Here is an 18,239-nt window from a genome sequence, read left to right as displayed (position 1 = left end):
AAGATGTCATGAGAGCGAGGTTATTTGCACACAGTTACCAAGGAATTGAGACAGAAAGACGAGAGGCCTGTACCCAGCTAAACCAGGAGATCAACGTTCATAGGAACATATAGCTCAGAGTGATTCTCCTGGACTCTTAGATATCATACCGCTGGTAGAATTTAAACCCGTAGCAGATTAAACCCAACAGAGATTGTATTTTATTCAAACCTATTCTGTCCAGTGCTCATGCATTCTGAGAACATGTATCAATAGAAGAGATGACTGGATGTGAAGTGTATCCTAAAGAAAATGAAGGTACTAATGACAAAGTTTTTGTGTATATATTTTATAGTTTCAAACTATATTCAAGCAATATTCATTTTCCTTCTGTGACCAGAAGCTGAATTCCAGGTATGAAAGAATATTCCAAGTTCCTGTGGGAAGAGCTGATATTTAATTTGCTCACTGCTATATCCCCAGCACCTGTGGCAATACTTCCAGAAAGATTTATTGAATAGATTCATTCATGGAGACAACAGGGTATTTTATCTCAAAGCAGTAATAATACTTTACACCTTTGTTGTATGGTGTAGTATCATGAAAGCTGTCTGCTTCTAGGAGGCCAGCATTCTATCTATGCATCTTTTTAACCCTTGCACACAACATGTTGTTAATAATAGTTGATCCTTACACACTCATTAAATAAATCGTCAATGTACAGTAAGGTTTTCATGTCTCTGTAACCTACTAGTTTCAACAATGACTGTAAAGCTTCAGTCAGTTGGAGCTACTAAGGCTGGAACCCAGAGCAGCCAGGATTAGATACATGAGAGCATTGCAAATAAAAAATAAAAGGCATACAACAAGACTGGTGGCCGATGGGACTGCCTTCTGATGAATTTCAGGTACCCATAACATGTCATCCATCCCACAGTTGCTGTTAGTCTTCTGTTCATCAGGATCGTGCTTGAAGAGTGCATGTTCCTGTTCATCCTGATTTGTGGGGCTTAAAGGTTCAATGAAGTACTTGTGATCTCCCTGACTGAAGTAGCCCCTGAAAAACACAAGAATCTAAGCTTCCTAAAAATATTCCAGTTCTGAGCACTCAAGACTTGCCGACTTCAAAAAATGACCAATGCCAAAGCATTCCAAGCTCATGGCAGTAAAATATAGTATAACATTATAGCTGAAGAGACTCTTCGAGATTACCTAAACTTATATTCTCTATGAGGAAATTGGACTAGTTGGGGAGAAGTAACTACTGCAGTCATATAGCTAACCTGTGTCAGAACTGGTGCTAGAATGGAAAATACCTGACTCTCAGTCAAGTGTCCTTCCGATTCTCATGCCTGGTCTGCTCTAAAGATACACCGACAATAAAAGAGACTTTGAAGTCTTATAGAGAGAGTTAAAATTCTGGGTCTATCACTTATTATCCGTGATCCCATGGGAAAATGACTTAAGCTCACATAGCCTTAGTTCTCCACCTCTAACATGAGAATAATAATAACTACCTAATAGGATAGTTGTAAAGATTGAAGGAGATAATACGTAAGGCACATAATCAATGAATATTATCAATTTCTTCTCGATTCTCTCTGCTAAAGCCCTGAGCTAAGATTCATTTAACCATGAATTAGGGAGCACCCATTATTCATTAGACATTGGAGCAAGGGCAGAAGGTAAAAGGAAAAGAGTCGTGGTCTCTCATCTCATGGAGCTTATATCCAAATAAGGAAGATGGATGTGGATCGAATCATCACATTTGATCCACAAATATATACAATTTTATGATGTATACGTAATACATGCAATTATGGCAGATAATTGCTAGGAAGAAAAAGTCTGAGAATATATAGCAGGGAGACTGGACTAAGCATACGTGGAAGCAGAAGAGTGGATTGGGGGAATAAGTTAGGTGATTTATTGCAATAGTCTGCCTAAAGGATCATGGCAGTTTGGACTAGGGTGTGGCAGTAGAGAGAGAATGTAGTGAATAACCCCAGGGACTATTTAGAACATACAATCAATAGGGCTTGTTAAATGGATTGAAAATGCATATTTGAAAGGCAAGAAGTCATCAAGGAACCTAGGTTTCTGTATTAGGTGGTTGGTTGACTGTATCTTTTATGGAGATGGGAAACACTGGAAAAACACCACAGGAGGGAGAATATCATTAGTTTGATTTGGAGTATATTAAGATTGAGATTTCCTTAAGATATCCAGATATGGAGAGATATGGAGATATGGAAGAGGAAGTGAGATAATGAAGTCTGGGCATCAGGAGAGATATCTTACTGTAGACAAATACATGACAAGTCATTAACATCCCGAAAGAAATGGATGTCATAGGCATGGATTGGACACACTAGAGAGAGTTTAGAGTGAAGAGAGGTGCTCCCATGCACTCAAGATTCTGACTCTAAAAGTGGGACTCAAAAACCTATACTTTGAAAACAAGCAAACAAACAAAAACAACTCTGCAAGCAATTCAGAGGTGTAATTTACAAACTACTACCAAGAAAAGCCATGTTTCCTTCAAAGTTCAAAATTTTTGAGTCCTTAGAATTCATACTCAACTGTAGTATAATTTATTATATTTGAGATTCTTTAGGTAATTAACACACACACACACCCATCATCACAGGTACATACAAACCATTCTGAAGCCTTACCTTAGACCCCTACATGTGCTGATACTAGCATCAGAAACATTTTCATTTATGATGTGTCCTTGGTAATAACAGTCATCCTAGACAAAAGGGAAAAGGGGTTTGACAAAGGAAAAGTGTGCATGTACTTTAGACCCACTACTAAATTTGAATTTGAAATGTTGAAACCAGATCTATAATGTCTTCAAATCATTTTATGCTGAACAACAAAAAAAATTTTTTTTAATTTATTTTCTTTCTCTTTTTTTGGGGTGCATCGGGTCTTAGTTGCAGCACGCAGGATCATCGTTGAGGCATCTTTCGTTGCTGCGTGCTGGCTTCTCTCTAGTTGTGGTGTGTGGGCTCTCTAGTTGAGGCACGCGAGCTCAGTAGCTGTGGCATGCAGGCTTAGTTGCCACACGGCATGTGGGATCTTAGTCCCCCAACCAGGGATCAAATCCTCATCCCCTGCATTGGAAGGTGGATTCTTTACCACTGGACCACCAGGGAAATCTCCCTAAAAAAAATTTTTTTTAAAGCAGCCTTTTGTGGTTAAAATCTTTACTATTTAGCTAATGATCCCAAATGCTTAGGGGGCATTAACTAAACACTGTTGTAAATTTTGTTGTTGCAGAAGAAGGATAACAGGGATGAATACAGTCTGGGAAAAAACCAACTCACAGGTATAAGTTTAAAACCTGAGCCCCCAGAACGCCAGACATTCATTCTTTCCCTTGGCTAATTGCTCATTAAATTTTCCTAACACTGATGAGCTCTTTCCAATGAATGGATTATTCAGTTTGTGTTGTTATTTCTTGATTTATCCAGAGAGTGCCACCAGACTAACTAGATTAGTTTAATATCCCTGTATCCACTCGAAGCAAAATGCTCAGTCTTAGCACTTTTTCACATGGACGTACTTCAGTCAAATTCACCTTTCTACTTTGGAACAGGTGAGGTATTGGCCCACATAAACCTCTGTGCATTGCTATGGAGGAAAATGCTTGAAAAACTCCCTCAGAATAGACGGCAAGGATAAAGCACTCCTCATACCACTTCATCCGTCTTCTTCTCTGAATAAGAGTCCAGAGTGGAAATTATTTAGAGAAAACATAGAATTCTGCAATTCTACCATTGAGGAAATAGTCTTGAGTTTGAGAGACTCCGTGATCCTGAGAGGTGATTGGCACTGAATAAGAACACCAGATACATTTAATTCTTTACTTTTCAAATGAAAATAAGCTCTTTCTGCTCACTCTCCTATAAGGAGTCCTTAAAGGGTTAACGTGGTGGTCAAGGAATACATTTGTTCTTGTCAGACTGTAAAAATGTTAGAGGATCTATTAAGAAATTACTACTGTTTCTGTTTTGTAAATAAGTTCATTTGTATCACTTTTTTTTTAGATTCCACATGTAAGTGATATCATATGGTATTTTTCTTTCTCTGTCTGACTTACTTCACTTAGTATGATAATCTCTAGGTCCATCTATGTTGCTGCAAATGGGATTTTTTTCATTCTTTTTTATGACTGAGTAATATTCCATAGTATATAGGTACCACATCTTATATACACCACTACATATAAAATAGATAATCAATCAGCAAGGACCTACTGTATAGCACAGGGAACTCTACTCAGTATTCCATAATAAGCTATATGGGAAAAGAATCTGGAAAAGAACAGATATATATACATGTATAACTGAATCACTTTGCTGTACACCTGAAACTGACACAATATTGTAAATCAACTATACTCCAATATAAAATAAAAATTAAAGGAAAGAAATTACTACTGTGAAAAAAACATCGTTGCTCTAACACCATTTCACTTTCACTAATTGGCAATGACACTGCCTCTGAGTGTGTGGGTCACATGCCCATTAGCAATGAATTTAGGATACTCTGTCTTACCATGATCTGTGGGCTTGTGGTGACCGCCTTTCCAGTGGAATTATAATATGTTTCCGTGTAGCCTGGTGCAAGGAGACCCCTGGGGGTGGGGGGAAAATGTCACGTTTACTCGTGCTAATTGCAAAGTCCAGTGATCAAAGCGAGAGCGTTCCCTGGGTGTGGAGAAAAGTTTTACCTCTTAGCCCCTCAGGGCAAATCCAAGCGTGAAAGGGATGCTTAAACTGGAGAGAGTGGGGAGGGCAGGGACATGCCTGAGTACTGTGGAACAATGTCTGTTTCCTCATCAGACTCTGCATGTTTGTCTGAGGAGAGATTTGAGGAAGAAATAGAACCGAGTAGGGCAAAGTTGATAAAAATGACTGAAAACAGCAATGTTTTTCCCCGCAGCTAAGGATGACTGCCTTTTCCACCCAGTCCGTGTCAGTTACCAGTAACTGTTAACAGTTGCAGCAGTGGAAAGTGTATTGAAAATTGACTTGCACTGGGAAGTTGGGGCTCTTTCAGCATTCTCACTGAGCTTCTTAAAGTGCTTTCAATGATCCACCAGCACACAGGAGTCTGAATATATTTTTTAAAGAGGCAGAGCAAGGAGAAAAGGAAGTAACTAATATGTATTCTATACCATCTCTATCCTGGCCGCTGGGATAGACCTATTACACATATCATTTAATCATTTCAACAATCCTACCAGATAAATATTACTCTCCTTATTTTTCAGAGGAGATGAAACAGTTCAAGTGGCAAAGAATCCTATCCAGATTTGCCTGAATTCAAAGCCTGTACTATTTCCATTGTGCCACACTGTTTCCAAACTCTCGACAGTTGTGACTTTTTGCAAAAGGTGATAGTCTATTTGAGGGGGGAAAAAAAATCTCATTGCCCTATATTGAACAATTGAGGGATTAAAAAAGCTTGAAAGCATAGAATTAGGAAAAGACTACTTCGGATATAGTCTAGATATAGGATGATCAAGATCTGGGTGAGAGCTGAGATAGTGAAATTTGAAAAAGAATGTTGAATTTCAATGAACTGAATGTAGAGAATGAAGGAACACAGGAAAATGTAATGTATGAGAAAATGGAGGGTTAGTGGTTGGCTAGGTAGAAACAGCATTGGCGTTGCAATCAGGGGACCCTGATTCAGTTTTTACCACTGACTTTTTTTTTTTGGCCCTAGAGTTTATTTAACTTATGTATGTCTTGTTTTTCTGATGAAAATAGTTGCAAATTTTTTTAATATCTAATCTTTCAGTGTTAAAATAACAAAACGCAGTGATGCATGGGGGAGACTTAAAAATCTATGTGCTGTTTCATAGAAGTTGATAAAATATACGTCTGCTCACACCTCATTGATTGTGTTTTATGACTTCACCTAGCAGAACGCTAGTAAACTGTTACCTTACTCAGTGTCTCTACTACTTCAGTACGAACAAATACTCGTGGAAGCCCTTGGGTCAGTTGAGAGTAAAAGCTGATGAGCCAAGGTTTGTGGGCGTCATAAGTAGTAACAGACTCAGTTATCACAGTTGCCACATGCTAACTGGCTGTTGGTGAGGACAGTATCAGAAGTAAAGACTCTTACTTGTTTTTCTTCAAGTAAAGCACCGCGATTTTTCCATTAACTGTCATTTCATACTTCACTTCAGTTTCAAATTGTTCCTGCAAAAATGCACAAATACTTACTGGTGATTAAAAACATACACACACAGATTCCTTTGGCTAGGTCCACCTGTCTCATCATTAGAAAGCGATGCCTGCTTTTCTTTAACAGTGGTCTCTATGATTCCAGATGTCTGCTTCTGCCTCTGTTAACAAGTCAAACAACTGCCAGCTGAAGAGACAAGTTATCTGAGACCTTTATACAAACCCATCTATCCATCCAGGCAGCCTCACATTCTACAAAGAGGATGTGAGTGTGGGTTATATGCCAGGCACTGTTAAGTTCTGGAAACTGGCCTCTGAGCAGGAAACATTGGTACTGACTGTCAGAAAGCTTATAATATTGTGGAAAGACAGACAATAAGAGTGAGTTATATGATAAGGGGTATGAATCTGGAAGCATGGTAGGATGTCTAATGTCTTAAGGGCAGGGAAAGACTTTCCTGAGGAAGGAACATGTCAGCTGAGATATGAATTAGCCAAGTGACACAGGGTGGGGAACTTATTTGAGAAGAAGTACTACTATGCACACAGACCCAAAGACCTGCAAGCCTCTCAACTGATGATTTGGTCTAGAGGTCTTCTCACTGCTACATGGAGGGCAGAATATGGGCAAAATAACATGAATCTGTACCCTAAGGCAGGAAGAAGTCATCAGGAAGAAAACAGAGTCTCGGGTGTTCAGAAAGAGAAGAAAATGTCCCTTCTAGTAAACTGTGTGGAAAAGGAGAACTAGTTTAAGTTTAGATTTATATATACAGGAGGAGATAGGTCTACACAGAAGAATTTTAAAGATGATGTTATCAGGTACTGAATTCTGACTTTGTCCTATAAAACAGGGTTATTAGCCATGGTGACATGTAATATCTACCAATTCACTGGGAAGTAGCAGGACCTTGTTGTCATTAAAGAGATCCAATATGGCAGAGCAAACACGATAGAGCAACAGTTATTATGGACTCAGTGATGCTTCCGCTACTGTGTTGCACCTAAGGTCAAGCTTTCTTGTCTCCTCCCTCTCCTGAAGGAGAGAAAAGGCCCTGAGCTCATCCAGGGACAATAGAAAGTTAGAGCCAAATGAGAAGGAAATCCAGATAAGAGGAGATATATGTATACATATAGTTGATTCATTTTGCTGCACAGTATAAGCTAACACAATATTATAAAGCAACTATACTCCAATAAAAATTTTTAAAAATAAAATAAAATTGTTGATTAAAAAAAGGGGGGGCTTCCCTGGTGGTGCAGTGGTTGAGAGTCTTCCTGCCGATGCAGGGGACACAGGTTCGTGCCCCGGTCCAGGAAGATCCCACATGCCGCGGAGCGGCTGGGTCCGTAAGCCATGGCCGCTGAGCCTGTGCGTCCGGAGCCTGTGCTCTGCAACAGGAGAGGCCACAACAGTGACAGGCCCACGTACCGCATTAAAAAAAAAAAAAAAAAAAAAAAAGTTAGAGCCGTCTGGTCAGAATATTGTGCAGGGATTTGCCATCTCTAAGGTCAGTTATTTCAGCTAAAATTTCCTTTAAATTTTCAGTTATTGAAGTGTGTCTCTGGTGTCAAAAATCTCAGACTATAAATATCCTACCCTGTGGGTCTAGATGAGGGGAAGCTGCTATAATTCAGTTCACTTTCATGAATAACAGGAGCTGGAAAAAAGCCTGAGGGTTGAAAACAGACGTCATGGAGAATTGTTGTCACCACTTCTTGTTCAGGCTTAAGAAAGGCCAGATAAAATGAAAATATTAGGAGGATACCAGATATGACCGTCCATACAGAAGAGCCTTCCAGATATCTGTTTTCTGTCAGCAATGGATTTTAGTAGATTTTCAGATAAAATATTATTTGGAGGTTGTTTCAGCAAAGATAATTGGGTAACGGGAGTTTTAGCCAATACTATCATGGAGGGTATGGATGAAAGAAAACAGCAAAGAAGAAAACCAGAGACTATATGAAAGAGGGTGCACTGGGTAATTTTATAACTGTACTTCTCAAGTAGAAGCTCATGGTGGAGAACAATGCCTGCTAATAAGAAGTGTGTCTTATTTGTATTCTATCTAGGTTCTGAGCTATGGGTTGGGAGAGGAAATAGGCACCTTGATTTGGAGAGCTTCCACTAGAAGGAAATGATTTGGAGCCCACTGAGTAAGATTGACTGGACACAGGGACATATAAATAAAAATTTCCTCCAGGAAACGCCATGGGTAAGGTCTAGTGGGTGGATTGGGACGGTTAGAGTCCTGTATGGTTCTGAGATGGAAACAGAACTGTAAAGTCAACATGATGCCTGTGAATACACAAAGGAAACCCTGTAGCCCAACTACTGTGATAACATACAGTAATCCCAGGCCTCTGAAAGCCCTGGTGAACCTAGCTAAGGCCTGACATTGTTCCCAATAGGGGAGGCATTGTGATGCCAGATATTCTGTTTTAAGGCATGGACCAACAGCAAGATGATTTTGGCCTCTAAGGAAGCATGGGATCTGAAGACTGAATCCTAGAAAGAATAGTGACCACCTTTAGAATGTAAGTTTCAACATCAGGGACCTTGGCTGAGAATGTGTTGACTGTACATCTATGTAGGTTTATAGGAAATGTATTCCACTTACACTCATTCATCTATGTGTTTACTTACTCATTTGCTCACTTATTCAACAAACGCTTATTCAGGTCTCCTTATGCCATGTATGTAAAATACAATCAAGAATACAATCATGAATCAAATCTTTCTGCCTTGGCTGTTAGTGCCTCCTCCAGAAAATTTTTCAGAGGATTACTTCATTCTAGCTCAAATCTTAAGTAATGTGGCCAGGTGTGATGAAGTCAGAAAGATGGGCCATGCTCTTGGCATACCTGACAGGTAATGTTGGTGCCTTAGTTCTCTGGTCCAGCAGAGGGCACAGTGGTATAATAGTAAGTACAAGAGTCATCCTCTTCACTGCCTTGAGAAGTGATCAATCCAGACCATGATCTGTGTAGATACAGGGATCCCCTCTGTCCCATGCACTCTAAATTCTAAATGTTTCAAGTAATTGCTAATCAATTATTTGCACAAGGAAGACCAAGAGTCTCAACACAGAAACCACAAAGTTAATTTCTAGGAACTTGGCTTTCACCTCAAAATATTCAGTGAAAAATGTAGTTGGCATTTTTAAGAGACTGCCAGAAAGCATTTGAAGAAAGCCATATTGACAGGGAATCCAATGCATATGGGTCCTATATAAATTTAGCAGGAACATTTTGTTGAGAGACAATTATTTTGGGAAACAGAGTCTACTCTGGGTTCTATTGCTATACATGTGTTTGCTTTAGAAAAAATAATTTGTGAGGAACTTTGTCCAGTTGGGGAATATGAGCTTCCAGTGAGTTTCATCTTACAATAGATAGATGTAAAAGTTGTCATTTATGTCTCATTTATTTGTATTTTCCTGGCTCCCAGCAGAAGACTTCCAGGTGTAGGTAATTAGAAAATTGCTGTGGAATGAATCATCATGTTTTAGCTTTCCTCTTTTGACTGAGAACGTGTGTTTTGTCAAGTGGTAAGAATTCTACAAACTTTAATAGCCGACTCTTTTGAAAAAACAGAGGTAAATTTTATGTTCAATTACAGTAATTACTCCTAATTTACTACACATATATGCATTTATTCACCCACAATATTTTACTTTTTACTTCAATTTTAGTGTTCACGGTTTTGTTTGTATGTGTGTATGTATAGATGATAGAGATATATAAAGAGACAGATAAAAGAAGTTGCATCAAATTCTCTAGAAGTAACAGAATAAGATAACTTACCATAAATAAAGTTTACCCTCTGTGTGACCTTGGACAGTTAGTTTATTTCAACTGCCAGAACTTTAAAATCAAAATAAAGCTAATAATAGAATGTTGGGTTATCGTGAAGATTAATAAAGATATGACAGGTTAAAAAACACAAATGTGTGTATGTATATATACAAAAATATGTATATACATCTACATATTAAATATAGTTATATATATGCATGTGTGTGTGTGTGTGTGTGTGTGCGTGTATTCAAAATTCTTTATTAAATCAAAAGCTATACCTGTTGACCTGGATCCTTGACTTCTCTTTTATGTAGTGGATGAAGTCTTCTGGGATAAACCACTTCATAGTTTTTCACTCCAGGGAGTTCTTTTACAGAATTTACTGAGCAAAAAAAAAAAAAAGAGAGAAGATTCATCTAAGCAGAACATAAGCTGTTCGGTAGTGGTCATCTTGATAGCGTTTCTGATGAATGATGCCACACGCAGGGGCTTTAACTGAGTTATGTGAGAGAGTTATAAAAGTGCAGACACCAGAAAAGTTCAACTAAATCAGAAGCCTACTCTTCCTCTCAGATCTTTAATCTATATCTTCAGATATTTTCCCACTGAAAGTTTATTGGTGTTTCTCAGCTTAGTGAACATATTTCTTTGGAATTTTCCCGCTACTCTTTACCACTTTGTGTCCCCTAGGGGAAGGTAGCAAATAGTACAGGCAAAAGCCAGGACAGGAGAACAGAAGCCAAACTAATCCTCTAAGAACCTAATCAGTGTCAGAATAATCAAATTGAAGCACTCTGAAACTACACAGTGTCATAAAAATGAAATAACTAATGGATGCCATTTCAGATTCTAATATATTTTTCTTGGGTTTTCCAACAGCAATATTTTACACTAATGAAAGAAACGAAATCAGTAAGAAAAGGCTCCAATATCAGCTCCATAGAATAGGCTGACTTTTGCAGTACAGACATACCTTCATTTTTGAATACAAAACATGAAAAATATGAAACTTGGAGAAGGAGACAATTAGAACACTAGGACTGGCCTGGAAGGAAAACTTCTGAACCTGCAGTTATATTGAAAGAGAATTGGAAAGATTCAACCTACTATTGGCATCTTGAATTCTCATTTCAATGCTGTTTCTAGAAGTTATTTTTTTTAGAGAAATTCAGTTTTCCAAAGCTGATGCTGAATTTTCTACTTTCTTTTTTACTTGCCCATATGGTCCAGTCCCTGCTCTGTATAAAGAAGTGCCTGAGGAAATGTCAACAGACCAGCTCTTTAGAGGTCAAGGGGCTGCATATCCACAGAGAATGTAGGTACAGGGGAACAGGGATCCACAGTATGGCCCCAACCCAGCAGTTTCCTAACTGGAACTGGAAAGGCTTTAAATGACTAGAGGGTAATTCTAGCTCATTAAAATAGGCAAACCTAAATTCTATGGTAACATAAATTTATGTGACTGGGGTTGATCTTTTAGCAAATAAAACAGTATTTTTCATTAGTCACTTTGCATGAATGTACACTTATCCCAGTGATGCTCCAGAGAATAAATGCTTATTTTTTCAAAGTTTCTTCAGAAACTAAAGTAGAAACTTTTCAAAATTCCTAGTGATATCAATTTTCTTTTATCATTTGAGGATGGCTTTCATTCTTCTGACCATTCAAGAGCCATTTGCATCTAACTTTGAAGAATAGAAAAAGTGATTAAATTTGCTTAAAGCTCACTGGGTCAAAAATGGAATGTTAAAGTGATGAAATGGCGTTTCTTTCATTGGCTCAAGATTTACTGTTAAAAATAATTCAAAAACACTTAAAGCCATGGCATCAACACTAGACTACATTAACTTTGGGTTTAGTTTGGGTTTTTTAATTGTGAAAAGGGGGGGCAGATTAAATGATCTTGAAGCAGAGTTCAAGTAGTCTACAGCTTTATGCAAATAAATACAGAATCTCCAATGATCTCTTTGAATAGGTGACCGTCATTTCAATAACGTTCTAATCAGAACCTTGTGATAAAATGTCTCATTACAAAGTCACACTTCAAGAATTATATCACAAGTTCCCTTAGTCACTTACTTCTTGCTGTTATAGAGCTGATCACTGGGCATCTTTTATTTCTATTTAATTAATTTTTGGTAGAGGAAAATGATAACGTTCGTTTTAAAACAATAAGCGAGGTTCAAGATCCTAAAGGAACAGTCAATCAGCCATTTTCTTTCCATCGAGTGAAAATTTTCCTAATTATCGTAATTATTTCAAAATAATAAGATGCCAAGAGTGAGAAAATTACTCTTGCCAGAAATTAACTGACGGTAGCAACACAATTCCGTACAGTCTCCTGTTACTCTCTAAGTATACCATAAGGCACCCGCATGCTGTCTGGTGGACTGTGTTCAATCAATGCAATTAGTCCCATTAATATGGAGCTCATGAAGCCATATATTCACCAACATTGCAACCAGAGTAACTCTTCTAAAAATGCTGTATGAAACGCACATTATTCTGATGGGAAATATTAGTCTAAGCTGCCCTCAGTTCATAAAATAATACCTACCCAACTAATTCTTTTTATAAAAGCAGAAAGGGGGCTTCCCTGGTGGCGCAGTGGTTGAGAGTCCGCCTGCCGATACAGGGGACGCGGGTTCGTGCCCCGGTCTGGGAGGATCCCACATGCCGTGGAGCGGCTGGGCCCGTGAGCCATGGCCGCTGAGCCTGCGCGTCCGGAGCCTGTGCTCCGCAACGGGAGAGGCCACAGCAGTGAGAGGCCCGCGTACCGCAAAAAAAAAAAAAAAAAAAAAAAAAGCAGAAGGGGACAACACTCAACATGCCTCCCATCAGAAGTGGTGAGAAGGGGACAGGCCAATCCAACCAACACAAGTTTTCTCTGATATACACACTGATCTCCATGCCTCTAGTTAGTATCTAAATGCTAATGTTTCCCAACTGACTATGAAATATGGAGTCTAAACATGTAAATCAGTGGAGAAATTTCTTTCCAACTGTTTGTTTGATGGCCAAGCACTTCCAAATGGCAACCAAAACAAATCAATGAATAAACTAAACCAGAATATTTTTTAAAACGCCTCCAGCAACCTCACACTTTCCTCAGTTTGAAGTGAACAGATTTCCAGCTTTTCACATTCTTGCAACAGGGTACATTCTCTAAAGATAACAGATAGAATTTCTGTTATCTTAATGGCCCTTCTTTTTCTGAAACCAAGAAGGCCCTGAAAGAATGAGATCTGAGATACAACAAATTATACAGCAGTTAAAGAGAGGCAATAGGCCTAAGTGTTGTGTGGCTCATTCATCCTAAGGTGTGATGGTGCAGTCTCCTCCCAGCTGAATAACAGCAGACGAATTATTTTGAGGCCTGTGGAACAAACACAACTAACTGTCATCCAGGGATTACACAGATCTGAGATGAAACACATTATGTTTCTACTAATTCACTTTAATACTTGCTTTTCTCTCTCCCACAGAACTCACAGGATGGATTAGTTTTGACTAGCAAAACCAGATCAAGAAAAAGAAAACTGTTATTTGGCTTTGGGTTAGATAGTTATTTTCACTGTTTATTAGTTTTAGAAAAGTGAAATCTTTGGGGGGGGGTACTTTTAAACACTTTTTATTTGGCAATAATTTCAAATGTATACAAGAATTGCAGGAATAGGAATAGTACAAATAATGTCTTTATCTCCTTCACCCAGATTTACCTAATTCACAGATCTACCCTTTTGCCAACATGTTCATGAGTGACAAAGTATTCTTGTAAGCCACCAATATTTTGAGGTTGTTGTCACTGAGATTTTGAATATTCTCAGTCTCTCACATATATACATATGTGTATCTACATATACATATGTATATAAATATACATACACATACACACACTTTTTTCTAAACATTTGAGGATGAGTTACATGACATACATCATGGTTCTTTATCCCTACAAACTTGTTTCCTAAGTACAAGAATCTTCTCTTACACAGCCATAGCACAGCTCTCAAATTTAAGACATTTAACACTGAGCCAGTACTTTTATCTAATCTCCCATCAGTATTCCAGTTTTGTCAATTGACCAAATAATATCCTTTATAGAATTTTCCCCATTCCAGTGCAGGATCCACTCTAGGGTCAGGTATTTTATCTTGTTTTCATGTCTCTTTACTCTCTTTTTTTTTTTTTTTTTTTTTGCGGTACGCGGGCCTCTCACTGTTGTGGCCTCTCCCATTGCGGAGCACAGGCTCCGGACGTGCAGGCTCAGCGGCCATAGCTCACAGGCCCAGCCGCTCCGTGGCATGTGGGATCCTCCCGGACCGGGGCACGAACCCATGTCCCCTGCATCGGCAGGTGGACTCTCAACCACTGCGCCACCAGGGAAGCCCTCTTTACTCTCTTTTACTCTGGAAACTTCTCACCTTCCTTCCTCCCTCCCTTCATCCTTCCTTCCAACCGTTTTCTTTCTTTCTCTTTCTTCCTTCTTCTATCTCCCTCTCTCTCTCTGCCTCCCTCCCTCTGTCTTTAGAAAAGTTAAATCTTGTTGATAAGATTAATACACCAGACATTAGTCTGGATGGCTACTTTATTTTTTAATGTGTTTGGAGCCATTTTAGAGTTTAGCCCCTTTGTACATAATACTGATATTTCCATTTTTCTTCAAATCTGTTCAGAACTGTTGAAAGCAATGTCTTTTCAAACTAAACACATGATGTTAAGCCCTGAATCAGGGCTTATACAATGACATGGACTTAAGTTCTGGAATTCTCTGTACCCCATCAAGCTATCTGGTGATTTTAAACTTCATGCAGTAAAAGTGAGTACAAACACTAAGGGAAAAAACACATCCTAATTACGTCTATCACTTTAGCTCTAAAGATCAAATTACCTATACTCTTTGGGGTCTTCCTGTCGGCTTATGAAGACAGGAAGAAATTGCAATTTGTAATAAAATAATTTCAGAAAGTACTGTACCCCCTGGATATTCTGCTGAAGTAAAGAAATTTCTCCCTACTTCTTCACCCCCAAGCACCTGTCACATTCTTTAAATTTTTTTCCCTTTCCTACAATGAAGTCTTATAAGTTATTTTTCTCAGGGGATTGTAAAGCTCATTACAAACAGTTGGCCTGATTTGACCTCATTTTTTAATTTCGCGTATGTAAGAACTGGGCAGAAGTCATGGTTGGAGGGGCACGTACTTATTATCTGGATGATGGGGGCAGAGAAACAAAAAGAGGAGATGGGAAAATGGAAATTGCTTTACATCTTACATTTCAGTGGGTTTTTCATTTCAGGGTTGTTTCAGTGACCATGGAGACATTCCTTTTTTTTTTTTTTTTTTTTGGCTGCGTTGGGTCTTGGTTGCTGCACACGGGCTTTCTCCAGTTGTGGCGAGCAGGGGCTACTCTCCATTGTGGTGCATGGCCTTCTTATTGCCGTGGCTTCTCTTGTTGTGGAGCACGGGCTCTAGGCTCATGGGCTTCAGTAATTGCGGCACACGGGCTCAGTAGTTGTGGCACGTGGGCTCAGTAGTTGTGGCTCACAGGCTTAGTTGCTCTGCAGCATGTGGGATCTACCGGACCAGGGCTCGAACCCATGTCCCCTGAATTGGCAGGTGGATTCATGGAGACATTCTTGAAAATACACAATGGAAAATAAAAAAGAGGGGGCAGCTTTCTGTTCCAGATGGAAGATAAGGGAAGGCAGCTTTCTGTTCGTCCCCCCATCCTCACAAAAGCCACTTCAGAACCTCTGTCCCCCTCTCACCAAGTATTCAGAGATGTCACACTTTGAGACATGACCTCTAAAGATGTTTTGTCTCTTGGGGCAAATGATGTGAATGCAAAGACAAGAGAACAGAATCAGTTGGTATGCCCAAATTCACCGAAAAGGCTATAATGTGGGTGGACCTCACTGGTAGCTATGTTATTCTGTTAACAGATCCAGCTTGATCTTTATGCTGTTGGGTAAGGCTAGTACACAAACAATTCTTATGTTTCAACCAAGCAAAGTGTCCCAGAGAGTGTTCAGTGATCCTACTTTTGGAGAATGTAGGGAAAGAAGATTTCTATTAACTTTGACTCGAAAAATAGGAATTTTAAGTCAATAATTTAAATTCCTAGCACAGTTCTATACCAAAAGATATTAAGTAAAACTTTCCCAAGTCTGAAAAACAAATCAGAAACCAGCGTAAAAGGAAAGTCGCTTTTAGTGACAAAATACTAAGTGGGCAAAAGGCACAGGAGAATATATCCCTACCTAACCCCATCCTTCTTGCTGATAATTTGTTCCCATTTCTAGGTCCCAGCAAACATTCTAAAGCCCAGGAAAACGTTTACCAGGGAAGGCATCTCACACACTGAAGCTAATGTGCTGAATTTCAATAAGCTCTCAAAGTAGAAATAAACAAAGGAAATGTGTTAGCCAATAGAATTTAACCAAAATCTAATTGGAGAATTCATCAGAGATGGAGAGATATGCTAGATATAACATTATTAGGAAGTAATATTACTCTACTTTTGACAACTTAAACTAAAAATTGCTGTTCGCCATCTGGCACTACAAGAATGAAGTCACTTGGGGCTTCCCTGGTGGCGCAGTGGTTGAGAGTCCGCCTGTCGATGCAGGGGACACGGGTTCGTGCCCTGGTCCGGGAGGATCCCACGTGCCGCGGAGCAGCTGGGCCCGTGAGCCATGGTCACTGAGCCTGCGCGTCCGGAGCCTGTGCTCCACAACGGGAGGGGCCACAACAGTGAGAGGCCTGCATACCACAAAAAAAAAAAAAAAAAAAAAAGAATGAAGTCACTAGCCACTGCAGTAGTTGACCTTCAACACACAGCCTGAAACAGGAGCTCAGGGCTGGCAAAGATCAGAAATGAGGCACTCTGTACTCTGGGAAAAACTGGCAGAACAGACCTTCAGATAATTCGATACTTTTAGGAGAAGATGTTATGAACCCAATTTCTTGCATTTTCTCATATGTAGAAAAGCTTTAAAATTATTAATGGAGACATCCGCTCACCGTGACTAGCAGCAACCTCCTGCCAAAATGTATGCTCGATTCCATGGGTCCCCCTTCAACAAAACACATAAAACTGATCTCCCTGCCCTACTTCTGAACAGTTCCTCAGCGTTATCTGAGAGGTTGTCTCCCAGGCTATAGTCCTCATTGTGCCCCAAATAAAACTTCACTCACAACTCTCACATTGTGCTTTTTTTTTTTTCAGTCGACAAATGTTTGATCTAACCAGCAAAATGGAAGTGAATGATCAACGTAAGTTCAAGGGCAACATTGTTTTGATCAAGTGATATCACAGTGCTTTATAAACATGAAATGGGTCCACTACTTATTTCTAATTCATTATATTTATCATCACCAATAATGAAAGGACTAAATATAAAAATGTGATCGAAAGGAATAGGACAAATCAAACTGGCCCTAATAATAATAACATACTTTCTGAAGCCTTCTGTACCTTAATAACCAGTCAAATCTGCCTCATCTTAACTGCTCTAAAAACTGACAATGTTGATTTTGGTGCATTCCATTCTTTGATGCAAAGATCACATTCATTGTTTAAATGATGCTGAATGAAATTTCCCCTTTGATTTCTAAGTGTTCTCAGATCAGACGTGTAAATATTGATTCAAGAAGTCTGCTTGCCTCTCCTTTACACTGAGTGTTTAAATCAGTCAGAGCCCCCCCCACCCAAAGCAACAAATTAAACCAGCTCAACTGGTTAGTAAAATTGGTTAAAAAAAATACTGGGAGAAGAAGAAAAGCAAGCAGTTCCCTGGGTATTTAACAGAACCTGCAAAGGAGTTAAACACCTACCTGGAAGTGGAGAAAGGAGGAAAGTGGCTGTCAAAAGAAGCCCTCGCCACATGCTGGGTGATCCCAGGAGCCTGCTGTCTGCCCTCCTGTCTCAAGCAGACGTGCACTGCTGGGTCTGCCGCTTCCTCTAAAATGAGACAGAATGAAACCTCAGGGTTCATTCTTGTCTCTGCTTCAGGAAGTGTTTACTCAAGGTGTTGCACAACCTCAGAGCTATGGTCCTGTGACAATGGCACAGCAGGCGGAAGTTCTGGCTGCAGTCTGGCTCTAAGGTCCCTTGATCCTACGCTATTGTTTCTCTTTCTTTCTTCCCCATATTCCCCACTCAGAAGTAGTACATTTCCAATAAAATACTATATTCCAATAAGCCACTGCAATAATGGCTTCAATGTAGCTTGATAAATGTGTG

General features: G+C 39.3%; 1 protein-coding gene across 7 annotated transcripts in view; it reads right to left on the bottom strand.

Moving 5' to 3' along the window:
- Positions 1–17,953, bottom strand: part of ADAM28 (ADAM metallopeptidase domain 28) — a 59,629-nt gene extending 41,676 nt beyond the window's left edge. For 5 of the 7 annotated variants that reach the window (XM_081236483.1, XM_081236480.1, XM_081236481.1 and 2 more), the window contains exons 1-7: positions 17,831–17,953; positions 10,271–10,374; positions 6,130–6,206; positions 4,549–4,627; positions 3,569–3,706; positions 2,658–2,734; positions 844–1,036 (exon numbers count right to left, since the gene is read on the bottom strand). In XM_081236483.1, the coding sequence (XP_081092609.1) occupies positions 844–1,036; positions 2,658–2,734; positions 3,569–3,706; positions 4,549–4,627; positions 6,130–6,206; positions 10,271–10,374; positions 17,831–17,882 (720 nt within the window). In that variant the 5' untranslated portion in view covers positions 17,883–17,953. Of the gene's footprint in view, positions 1–843; positions 1,037–2,657; positions 2,735–3,568; positions 3,707–4,548; positions 4,628–6,129; positions 6,207–10,270; positions 10,375–17,830 lie in introns of those variants that run through there. The other 2 variants (XM_081236484.1, XM_081236485.1) reach the window with 2 other exon arrangements.
- Positions 17,954–18,239: the final 286 nt, after the last annotated feature.

The sequence above is a fragment of the Mesoplodon bidens genome, assembly GCF_964165515.1.
Source record: "Mesoplodon bidens genome assembly, chromosome: 6".
Taxonomy (NCBI): Eukaryota; Metazoa; Chordata; class Mammalia; order Artiodactyla; family Ziphiidae; genus Mesoplodon; species Mesoplodon bidens.
Note: the sequence above shows the minus strand (reverse complement) of the source record. Positions and strands in the feature narration are given on the sequence as shown.